The sequence below is a fragment of the Chinchilla lanigera genome, unplaced genomic scaffold (assembly GCF_000276665.1).
Source record: "Chinchilla lanigera isolate Chin_1 unplaced genomic scaffold, ChiLan1.0 scaffold00017, whole genome shotgun sequence".
NCBI lineage: Eukaryota > Metazoa > Chordata > Mammalia > Rodentia > Chinchillidae > Chinchilla > Chinchilla lanigera.
The window spans coordinates 2,235,593-2,248,105 of record NW_004955418.1 but is presented as its reverse complement, the minus strand read 5'-3'; the positions used below and the strand labels follow the sequence as shown (position 1 = coordinate 2,248,105).

Sequence of the window (12,513 nt, the reverse complement as noted above, 5' to 3'; positions counted from 1 at the left end):
CAACCTATGCCCCTCTAGGCCTCACTGTCCCCCCTAACCACCAAACCACTCTGCAGGTTTGCCTTCTAAGAATCTGTCTCAAATGTAAGGGATGGGAGGCAGAGGAAACACACTAGATTACTTAAGGGGGAAAGAGGTAAAAAGAAAGGAGCACATATAGAAGAATAATATAACCCACATTGCAATGTCACTGCAAAGCTCATCCAGTCTGCTGTCCATGTGTCCGGCTTGAATTAGTTCTGCATCTCTTTTCAACCGTCTGTAGAAAGACAGGTAGGTGGAACAGGCTTATTTTTCATGTCTTTGAGATTAGATCTCACTGTATTGTCCAGAATGTCTCCAAACTCAAGGAGTTAACTGGTTATCCAGCCTCAAATCTCCTAAGTAACTAAGATTAGAGGATTACATGACTGTAATCCCAGCACTTGGGAGGCTGAGGCAGGAGGATGAAAAATTTGGGAACAGCCTGGGATGCACAGCAATTTCAAGGTCAACCTGGACTTGAAATGTTAAGATCAGTACCAGAATTCAGACTCTGTGTTTTTACCAACTATTTTTTACATGCTGCCTGATAAGTACCTGTATCTCTCCTGGGTTTCCTTTATCACTTTCTTTAGTTCCTCAACTCTCTCAGCAGTCAGTTTCCGAACAATAACATCTTCAACGGTTTCTACCACTTCTCCTTTTTCACCCCGTTTCCGTCTGTAAAACCAAACAAAACACCCCCTCCATATTTGAGTAAGAGAACATTTGTTCCCATTCTCCCTTGTTTTCTTGAGTCCTCTTTGTCATTTATTCATGAATTCCCTATACAGTAAGTCCCGGACTTATGGGCATTCAAGTTGTGAACTTCCACAAATACAAATGGGCTCACATTATGAACATTCATAGATGGGAAGAAATCACCAAAGTAGCTCACCTGTCTACTGAACATTGTCACAGTCGTGATTCTGTGTGCTTACTGTACAGTGCAATAGTGTATAATAGTACATTGCTCCATCAGAGTCCAGGACGGTCGGAAAAGGAAAAGCAGTGGTGATGTGGAGGGGACTGCTATCTAGGAAGCATAATACCATAACCATGGAAACAAAAGTGAAAGTAATTGAGAGAATGGACTGAGGCAAAAAGATGGTAGACACTGCTTGTTCATATAACATGAATTGGTCCATCACTGGAGCAATTCTAAAGGACAAGGACAGCTGGGTGTGATGGCATATGCCTGTAATCCCAGCACTCAGGAGGCTGAGGCAGGAGGATCGCTGCAAGTTCAAGACTAGCCTGGACTACAAAATAAGCTTAAGGCCAGCCTGAACTACATAGCGAGACCCTGACTCAAAAAGACAAAAAAAAAAAAAAAAAGAACAAGAACAGTATCATGGAACATGTCAAGTTTTTACACTTTACACTATATATTTGTGTCAAAGGTGTATAAGACTCACTTTGTCAGACTTATGAACAAATGTAACTTATGAAAGTTACATGTAACTCGTTCAGAAGTCGGGGACTTACTCTACTTTTTATTTTTTGTGGGGCAGGAGGTGTGGTGTGTAGTGATGAGGGGATTAAACCCAGGGCCTCAATGCATGCTAGAGAAATGCTACCACTGAGCTACATCCCCAGTTCAATACTTTTACTACCAAGTAATTATATATAAAAGATGTCCTAAGCAAAAAACTTCCCACTGAAGGGATTTGACTAAAGTACCTGGCTTTATACTCACTTTGGGGTCTCAGTGGTCTCCAAGAGCTCTGAGTATTGAGAAGCACAGTGCTATAGAAAAAAATGAAAATGTGATGAGCAGGAGGAGGGGGAAAAGAAGGAAGGGGAAAAAAAGAGAATAGAAGGAAAAAATGGAAACAAAGCTTTTGTAAATAAAGAGAAGAGGGCTTGAAGGGAGAGGAGGGGATTGGGGAAAAAAAAGAATCAAGATATATTATTTACAGATATAAATTCCCTATAATAAATATGATCATTATGCATATCTAAAATGTACCAATAAAATTAACTAAAAAAAAAAAAAAATGTAATGAGCAAACCTTGAAAGTAACAAGCTTTCCAAGTTTCAACAGATTACAGAAGGGAGCTAATAAGTTCAAGATGCATGTGATTTCTACGAAGGCAAATTACTTGCAATTAAATCAGTTCAAAATATTCAATACAAGGACTCTGAAATCTCGCTTAGAGTCTGTGTACTTCAGAAATGCCAACTTAATTAGCATGAGTAATTACTGTAAGTAATTACAACATGTATGGCACTGTGCTAAAACTAAATGTTTTTTACATGTTCTGACAAGCTTAACTGTGACCATGACTGACTTGGAAGTGGACTAGGGTATTAGTAAAGCATATATCTGAGGTGTCTGGGTATGTCATGTCATGGAGGTGTCACCTTGGAATCTGATCCTTGACCCCTTCCTCTCTGGTGCTGTCCTCAGTTCTGCTTTCCTAACTAAAATAAACTGAGCAGCTTTATTCCACCATGACTTTCTGCCATGACTTTCAGGCCATGGACTGAACCCTCTGAAACCAAGAACCAAATTAAAACTCTCCTCCTTTAAGCTGTGGATGTCGAATATTTCTTCCAATAGGAAAACTGACTTAGACAAACGCATTACTTCAAGTAACTTTACAACCATCCTGAAGCAACTCTTACTTCTATTTTATAAATGAGAAAACTGAGGCTCATGGTTCAAAGTTTTTCCATACAAAACTCAGATCTGTGCAACTACCAAGCATGGGTTCTTAATTATTATCTTACATTGAGGAGTTTGAAATATCAAGCATGCATGCATAGATTAGCAAACAGTGGAAAAAAAAGAAAAAAGCATTTTCAACTATTCTCCTGCTTCACGGTATAAAAGCATTGTAATTACTAGGTAAAACTTGATAACAAGCCTACTTCACATCCCACTAATTATGGAAGAGTTTTCACTTGGTAACTTACTTTTTGAGAGAACCAATCTGGAGGGCGGCCAGGTTCTGCAAATGGCTTAATTGCTCTGCTAACTGATACCCTACAAAATGAGGAAAGCTTTGTTACACACCAAATACAGTAAAAGAAGTATGCTGAGCGTTCCAAGTTCAAATTTCAGAATAAAAAGGAGTATCATTTACATATATATATATATATGTTTGTTTTGCTTTTTGAGACAGCATCTCACTATGTAGTTCAAGCTGGCCTCAAACTTGTAGTGAACCTCCTGCCTCAGCCTCTCAAGCACTAGGACTATAGACATGTACCACCACATCTGACTTTGGAATATCTTTTTGTTTGTTTGTTTGTTTTGTTTTTTTTCCGGTACCAGGAACCGAACTCACGACCTTGTGCTTGCCAGGCAGGCACTTTTGCCACTGAGCTAAATCCCCAGCCCCTGGAATATCTTTTATTTATTAATCTTTTAATGAGACAGGGGCTTGCTAATCTGTTAAATTGCCCAGACTGGGCTCAAACTTGTAGTGATCCTTTTACCTCACCCTCCAGAGTGCTGGGATTATAGGCATGTACCATCATGTCAGCTTAGTTGGGTTCTTTTAAAAAAGTTCTGTCTTGGGCCAGGCATGGTAGCACATGCCTATAATCAGAGCCCATTAGCAGGCTGGGACAAGAGGATCACTGCAAGTTTGAGGCCAGCCTACACTATATAGTGAGTTTAAGCCCAGCCCAAAATACATAGCAAGACTCTGTCTTAAAAACAAATGAAAATGTTCTGTCAGAATGCTTGTCTAGAACGCAAGTGGCACTGTGTTAAATCCCTAGTACTGCAAAAAAGAAAAGTATTAATACAAAGAAACTGGTAAAAATGAAAATAAACTCAGGTAGGCTCAAGGAAGAGTAGAAAAGGATTTCAATTGTATCTTTGTTATATTATTATATGGACAGCTATCAGAAAAAAGTTTGATCCATACATCACATCTTATGCACAAAATTCCAAATGGTTCAAAAGATTAAAAATATTTTAAAAATCAACCATGCAAGTATTGGAAGTTATAATCTCATACTGGAGAAATTTATAACTATGTCACAAAATGCATAAAAGAAAAATATTAATACACTAATTTAAAAAGACAATGTAAAAAAAAAAAAAAACACAGTATAATACCACAGGTAATTGGCATATTGCTTTAAAAAGCAAAAATGTACCTCACTGATCAGGCAAATACCTCCTTAATATGTACGGGATCCTCTCCATCCTAACAGACAAAGACTAATGATACAATAGAGAACTACAAAAAGTTCATAGAAAAGGAAATATAAGCAGCTCTCTAACATCTGAAGATGTTCCACTTTGCTAAAATAAATGCAAATTAATGATGAAATGTTATTTCTCACATGTTATATTATTGTCAAAGACCAAAAACATCTATAAGACAGGATGTAAAAAAAACCATGGTGGCACATGCCTGTAATCCCAGTACTCAGGAGGCTGAGGCAGGAGGTTCACTGTGAATTTGAAGCCAGTCTGGGCTATATAAGCAAGTTCAAAGCCAGCCTGCACTACACAGTGAAACCCTGTCTCAAAACAAAATAGAACAGATACTGGAAGACAGAGGAGTGGTAAGGAACAGAGAAAGAGCCTCTCTGAAACTTGCTGTCCAGACACCAGAATGTAATAACATGAGGAAGAGGAGGAGGGAAGTGAGTTCCCTCCACCCAGGAAGGATCTGAAGCCAGAACTGAAACCCACAGAAAGAGTAAAGAGAGAAACTTCAATACAGAAGAAGGAGGTAGCACGTAGCACCTTCTCCCTGAGCCAGCAGTCACTGCATGGGAGGAGCAGTTCAGTGACTGCTGCTGGCAATCCCAGTGGCCTTCATGGAAAGACACAGCGGAAGAAAGGAGCAGTGGACATGGAGGACTGCACTGTGGTGGTGAGTGCTGTGGGATCATATATCCCACAGGAGAGGGCGGTTGCCTGGGAACCATTCTGGAGAGAGGCCAACTGAGCTCAGAACTCAGAACAACTGCTGGGCCCATCTAATAGCTCCCAGCTGAGTTCAAGCCTGCAGAAGTTGCACTGACTGCTGCAAGCTGAACTGGTCTGCTCCCAGCCTCAGAGCCAGAAAGCAGTCTGAACTTCAGTGGAAATAAAGGTACAGCTCACTTAGGTAACCCACTACCCCAACATAAAGCTACTGCTGGCTTGCTGGGATAAATTAACATGGATTTGGACTCTGTTACCACACGCTGTCTACAAGTGACAGCAGGGACAAACTTTGAGGGGTCTTTTTTTTTTTTTTTCTTAATTGTTTGATCTTGTTTTTATAAATATGAACACGGTTTCAAGGTTCTTTGTGGTTGTTTTTCCCGTTCTGGCTTTCCTTTTAATTCTTCCTTCTCTCTTTCCCTCCTGTCTTCTGCACCAGTTTCCCAAAGTTTACATGATCCTCCTTTGTCCTACAGTCTTGCTTCTAATCTCTCCCTCTTCTTCTATTTGTCTTTTTTTATTCCCCCAATCTCTTTTAAATTTTCTCCCCCAAGGGTAAAATTGGCAGACTGAGGGCTTATTTACTGCATACAATTTTCTGGTTTGTTTTAGATTTATCATATAACTACAAATCTAGTTCATACAGTTAAAAGTGGTAAATTGATGGTTACCTCAGTTTGTCATTTTCTAGGCTGTGTTTGATGCTACTGTTATTGCTGATGGTACCACTTTGGCCAAGGTGACATAACTGCTCTAACTAGCTGTCCCTTCTGGTATACCAAGACTAAGATTGCCTACGGGTCATAGGAAATACTGTCGGCCAGTGCCAAAGAACAAGGGGCTGGGCCAAGCAGGCAGTAACTTCTCAACCTATAAAAATTGAATAGGCAGGATTTTGCAACAGATTCAAAACCCAAAAACCATATACACCTGGAAGATACCTCTAAGAAGTAGTCATTTCCTAACAGTTCTAAATACCAGCAATAAAGCAACTCACCATAGGCAATTTACAAGCATCAACCCAGGAATTAAAAAAAGAAAAGAAAAAAGAAGACGACACCCAGTTACCAAAGACCAACCCAGGGGGTAATGAGGCAGGACAATCCAAAGGCCACAGGCCTGGCCTCTCTGAAGTGGTAACAACAAAGCAAATGAATGAGGCAAAAAAAAAAAAAAAAAAAAGTCAAATTAGAAATAATTTCTCAGATAACTACAGAGATGGTGACAATGAAAAACACACTTAGTGACTCCAGAGAACATACAAATAAAAAGAGGAGCTTAGGAAAATGATGGAAATCATGAATGCCCAACAGAGCAAAGAAATGGGATCCATCAAACAGATTCAATCAGATAACCAGGAGACTAAAAATCCCAATGGAAGTATTCACAGCAGCACAAACCAATGTGAGGACAAAATCTCATACATAAGACAGACTTGTGTTTAGCAATCATCAAAAGAAAGATTTCTTGTACCCCCCGCCCAAAAATAAAGAAAGAAAAAAGAAAAGAAAATCTTAATCAGGGTCAGGGATATAGCTCAGCAGCACAGCACCTGCCTGATAAGTGGAAGGTCCTGAGTTCAATTCCTGGTACCAAAAAAAAAAAAAAAAAAAAAGGAAAGGCAGATTTCTTAAAAATAGTAAAGGACAATGAAAAATCAATCCAGCTACTGCTAGATGAACTAAAGAATAGCGTAAGACTGACTACAGTCAATAAAAAGCAAGAGATAGCACAAATGATATATATTTAAAAAAAAAACAACCAAAAAAACCTGTTCATGGAAGTCATGGCAGAAAACTTTCCTGGCAGGGAAAAAGAATCTGACATACAGTAAGTGAGGCATATAGAACTCCAATCAGCCATGATCAAAAAAAAAACCTATAGCCAAGCACATTATAGTCAAGATTCCAGAAATAACACAACAGAATATGAAAACCTGTTAGGGAAAAGAAACACATTACCTACAAAGGAAAGCCCATCAGAATCACAGGCTGACGTCTCAACACAAACTCTTACATCAAGGAGAGCTTTGAGTAAAGTATTTCAAGCCCTAAAGGAAAACCTTCATCCCAGATTGATGTACCCCACAAAACTATCTTTCAAAATTTATGAAATAAGATACTTCCATGACAAAGAACACCTGAGTAAATTTATGACCACCAAACCAGCAGTCCAAAATGTTTTGATGGACATTCTAGAAAGAGATAACAAGGACTAGAACTCCATGAACCCCAACAGAATGGATCCACCAGGCAAGGCAAACAATTAAACTAAAGCGGGGCAGAGAGCCACCAACAAGAAAATAACATCCCAAGGACAAGTCAATACATATCAGTTATAACTATCAATGTTAATGGTCTCAATGCACCAACCAAAAGAAACAGACTGGCGGAATGATCAAGAAGCAAGATCTAACAATATGCTGCATATAAGAAACACATTTAATTCAAAAAGAAATTCATAGACTGAAACTCAAAGGATGGAAAACAATACTCCATACAACAGGAACCCAGGAAAAAGCAGTGGCAGCTATTCTATTTGCAGACAAGTGGAATTCAAGCGAAAACTTATTAAGAGAGACAAAGAAGATCACTACATCCTTGTAAAGGGAACAATCCAGAAGGAACAGATAACAATCTTTAAAAAAAAAAACAGGTACTGGGAGTGTGAACTGAAAATCTGAATACATCAACTTGAAATACTTACCAAATCTTACAAACATATATAATCTTTGATCCACCAATTCTATATTCAGTTTATCTTGTAATTTATATGTAACCATGTAAGGTTACATTTGCATCAGCAATGTCCATCAATAGGATATATAGCAAATGTGCAAAGTTTCATTAAACTATGTTTATACTATTTCATGGTGTAGTCATAAAGCAGACCATCATGCGGCTGTTTAAAAAATGGGGGAAAATGAGACACATGTTCATAGTAGACATACAACCACCACTAAGATTTAAAACTAAATGAGAAAAGAAACGGCAGCAGTAGAAACAAGGAAAAGAACAAGTTTAGGAGCCAGTGTGGTGGCACACCCCGGTAATCTCAGCACTTCGGAGGCTGAGGCAGAACTCCTGCAAGATCAAAACCAGCCTAGGCTACAAAGTGAGCTCAAGGCCAGCCTGACTGCATTGCCAGACCATCTCAGAAAGATTTCTCACCAAAAAAAGAGGAGGGTTTAGGGCTAGGGATGTCAAGGCCTTGGACTCTATCCCTAGTACCACACACACACACAAACAAAAAAAAAGAGGAAAAAAAATACTATGTTTAACATATAATCGTTTCTGTTTAAAAAAGAAGCGAGGGGCGGTAGCACATTCTTATAATCCTAGCACTCAGAAGGGTGAGGCAGGAGGACCACCATGAGTTCAAGACCTTCCTGGGTTACTTAGTGAGTTCAAGGTCTGCCTAAACTACATAGTAGTTGTCGTCTTCAAATTAAAAAAAATGTTTATACTACTTCATATCTCCTCTTTCATTTGCTAGGGTGAAGATTTTCAATCTAGAATTTTCTAAGCAATTTGAAAAGTATTAAGGGCAGCTGTAAATTCACCTAAAGAAGCCTAAAAGGATAAGAAAACTCAAATTTGCTTCTAGTTGGACTATTAAATCATCATAGTACTAATTTTATACATCACATATATCTTTTTTTTTTTAAATCTTTTTGAGACAGGGTCTCGCTTTGCAGTTCAGGCTGGCCGTGAGCTCACTTTGTAGCCCAGGCTGGTCTCGAACTCACAACAATCCTCCTGCCTCAGCCTCCTGAGTGCTGGGATTACAGGCGTGTGCCACCACGCCCGGCAGTCACATACATCTTTGATAGTGGATTTGCAATAGAAAAATTTTGTAATGTTTGGGGTCTATGAAGAAAGATTCTTAAAAATATATACTTCAGCCAGGAATGGTGGTAAACGCCTATAATCTCAACACTTAGGAGGCTAAGGTCATCCTGGGCAACACAGTGATGGTAATGGTGGAGGAATGAATATATATATATAAATTAATATTTAATATTCATCAAAGGTGAATGTAGCCAGGCATGGTAGCTCATGCCTGTAATTCCAGCACTCAGGAGGCAGAGGCAGGAAGGTCATCACAAGTTCTAGGCCAGCCTGAGCTACAAAGTGAGCTCAAGGCCAGCCTGATCTGCATAGCAAGACCGTCTGAAAAAAACAAACAAAAAAAAGTGAATGTAAAATCAATTACAGTAGAGCCAAAGGAGTAATACTGAATCTTTGGAAAAGAACAAGCTAAAAATCTAATCTACTGGCACAGAAAAAAGACCATGACATTCTTTTGTTGTTATTTGTTGAGACAGGGTCTCATTAGGTAGAGTAGCCTGACCTCAAACTTGTGACTCTCTTGTCTCAGCCTCTCAAGTGCTGGGATTATAGGAGTGTACCATCATGCCAAGCCCATGACGTAACACAAACTAAGTGCAACTTGTGCATATATTACTTCTGTTCTCATTTCTAGGCTTAAATTTGTACAAATTATGCATAGGAAAGATATCTGAAAGGTCACTAGACAAAGTACTAAGCCTTGAAACTTCTCTATTATAGCACTGGGATCCTCAGCCTGACTAGGGGAACTTTTACTTCATATATCTGAGGCCATTTTATTGTTACAATATTTAACCTCTTTTAACTGACTTTATCTAGTACAACATGATGTTCTGAAGTATATATAAACATTAAAGATAAACTAAATCTAGCCAATTAGCACATGCATTATCTCAGTCATCATTTCTGTAGTGAACCCATGTAACAACCACTCAGCATATCACATCAGTACAATGTTATTAATTATAGTCACTAAACTACACAATAGAGCTCTAACTCCTAGTTCTTTTTTTTTTTTTTTTGGTACCAGGAATTGAACTCATGACCTCAGGCTTGCCAGGCAAGTGCTTAAGACGCTGAGCTATATTGCTGGCCCCTTTACTTTTTTTAGTTTTTTTAATTCCTACTAATATAAATTTTGTATGAAGTGTCTCCCCATCTAGACCACCCCTCACCCACTCTAGCCCTTGATAACCACCATTCTAAGTCAATGAAGTCAACCTTTTTAGAATCCACATGAGTGAGATCATGCATTATGTATCTGGTTTACTTCACTTAACGTAACATCCTCCAGGTCTACTCATGTTGCTACGTCAGGACTTCCTTCTTTTTATGACTTACTATTCCATTCTGTGTACATACTATATTTTCTTTACCTATTTATTCAATTGTAGAAGCTGTAATAACTATATTAATTGTGTAGTTTCACCAATGTACATATATGTCAGAAATACTACAGCTAAAAAAAAATACTACAGCTTACACTCTAGGATCAATTTATTGCACATCAGTTACAGCATTAAAGAGCTGTTAAAAGATCAAGAGGCTAGGGACAGCACACTGTTAGAGCACCTGCTTAGCAGGTGCAAATCTTTGGGTTTAATGCTTAGCATCACCGAAAGAATTATTTTCTTAACCGCTGAACATCAATAATTCTTCCTGGTGATAGGGCCTGAACTTAGAGCCTCTTTCTCATGTCGTCTACCACTGAACTACATCCCTCAGTTCTTGAACATCAATTCTAATGAAATCCTTGGCAAGAGAAAAATGACACGAAGTGAAAAATTAGAATTTTATTAAAACAAAGCATGATCATACTAGTTTAACCATAAGCCAACCTGAATTCTAGTCAATAAAAACCATTTACATGGGACAGAGTCATGATATGTGCTACGGTTTAGAGCTAAAATGCCTCTCACGTCTTGTGAGTTCAGAGGTGGGGTTTTCAAAAGCAGCTGGATCATACAGGCACTGTACTAACCAATGGATTAAGCCACTGATGGGTCTATAGTGCTAAAGTGAAATGAGGAAGTGGGCCAAGTTGAAGTAGATGCATTACTGAAGGTATGCCTTTGGAGGGCATCTCTCTCTCTTTCTTTTGCTTCCCCTTTTCTCTGATTCCTGGCTGCCAAGGTGAGCAGCTCTCTGACACACCCTTCCACCATGCCGTTTCTGCCTTGGAGCCAGCTGACCATAAACAGAAACTAAAAGTCAAAACAAATCTCAAGTTGTAGTTTTAAGTATTTTTGTCTTAGTGACAAGTCCCCTTGTCACTCCCTAACATCATTATAAAGCTGCTATACCAGTGAAGGACTTTCTACTTCTAGAATTCCTTAATGTGGGAGAAAAATAAACATAACTTTTTGACACATTTCTTTGTTGCTGCTTTTTCAGCTGTGCTTTCCTTTTTTAGTGTTCATGTGTTACTTCAAAAATCAGATTTACCTGGGCATAATGATACATACCTGTGACCCCAGCACTTGGGAGAATTAGGCAAGGGGATTGCAAGTTTGAGGCCACCCTGCGCTACAACTGTAAGTTCAAGGCCAGCCTAGACTGCACAATAAAACCTGATCTTAAAAAAAAAAAAAACAAAGGATTTAAAAAGCAAAATGACCAGGTGTGGTGCTGCACATTTATAACACTATAGTTACTTGGAGAATGAGATGAGAAGGTCACAAATTCAAAGCCAGTGTGGGCAACTTAGACCATGTCTCAGAAAGTAAAATAAAAAGCACTGGAGAAGTAACTCAGTGCTGAGTGTTTCCCTAGCTCACATAAGGCCTTGTGTTCAATCCTCAGTACTGCCAATAAATGGGGGGGGGGGGGAGGCCAGAAAGCAGAATAATTACGTAACTGTAGTAAGAGTTAAATTCACAACAGATTCAAAAAAGTCGGTCACCTGACACACAAAAGAGACAACAGTTCTGAAATATGCCCATCAGTACAGAATAACTACTGCAACTAGATCTACTATTCTTCACAATCTGTCTGGCAAAAAGCAGACCTAGCCCAAGTTTCTCTTCTTAAGTATCTAACTGCCCAAAAGAACACCTCTCTTGTGGAAATAACATTCTACTGCAGCACTTGGAGATCCCACCAAGAAATATGTCTAGTCTGAAATAATTTTTTCTGGAATTAAGAAAGGGCAGCATATCTGAAAGTGTAATTAAAAAAAAAAAAAATAAAGGCTGGGGATATAGTTCAGCAACACAAGCACCTGCCTGGCAAGCGCAAGGTCCGGAGTTTGATTCCTGGTACTAAAAAAATTAAAAAATAAATGAATGAGGTATAACTATGTGCCTTAAACTCTAAATTTGGGGGAAGGAGGGGAGGAAGTATAGATACCATAATTTTATTCCATGTAATTGGACTTTATTGACCAGAATTGAGGTTGGTTTATGGTCAAGTTAGTGTAATCATGGTTTGTTTTGATAATAATTCTAGCCATTCATTTTGTATCATTTTTTTCTTGCCAGGGATTTCATTAAAATTGATGTTCAGGGGCCAAGGAGTGTAGCTCCGTAGTACAGCACATAAGAGAGAGGTCCTGAGTTCAACACCTAACACCCAAGAAAAAAAAAAAAGAACTGATGTTCAGTTGGATTTTGGTGGTTTTAGGATTAAACTCAGTCTTGCCCATACTAGAAAAAGGCTCTAGCACTGAGCTATACAGACAGACTGGATTAATTTTTAAGTTTTAGTTGGGCATGGTGGTACATGCCTGTAATCCCAGC

General features: G+C 38.8%; 1 protein-coding gene across 11 annotated transcripts in view; it reads right to left on the bottom strand.

Annotated features, from left to right (window-relative positions):
- Brd8 (bromodomain containing 8) overlaps positions 1-12,513 on the bottom strand; it is a 42,960-nt gene that overhangs the window by 27,707 nt on the left and 2,740 nt on the right. For all 11 annotated transcript variants that reach the window (XM_005382124.2, XM_005382125.2, XM_005382127.2 and 8 more), the window contains exons 3-6: positions 2,945-3,014; positions 1,721-1,770; positions 580-702; positions 179-259 (exon numbers count right to left, since the gene is read on the bottom strand). In XM_005382124.2, coding sequence (XP_005382181.2) covers positions 179-259; positions 580-702; positions 1,721-1,770; positions 2,945-3,014 — 324 coding nt within the window. The remainder of the gene's footprint in view (positions 1-178; positions 260-579; positions 703-1,720; positions 1,771-2,944; positions 3,015-12,513) is intronic.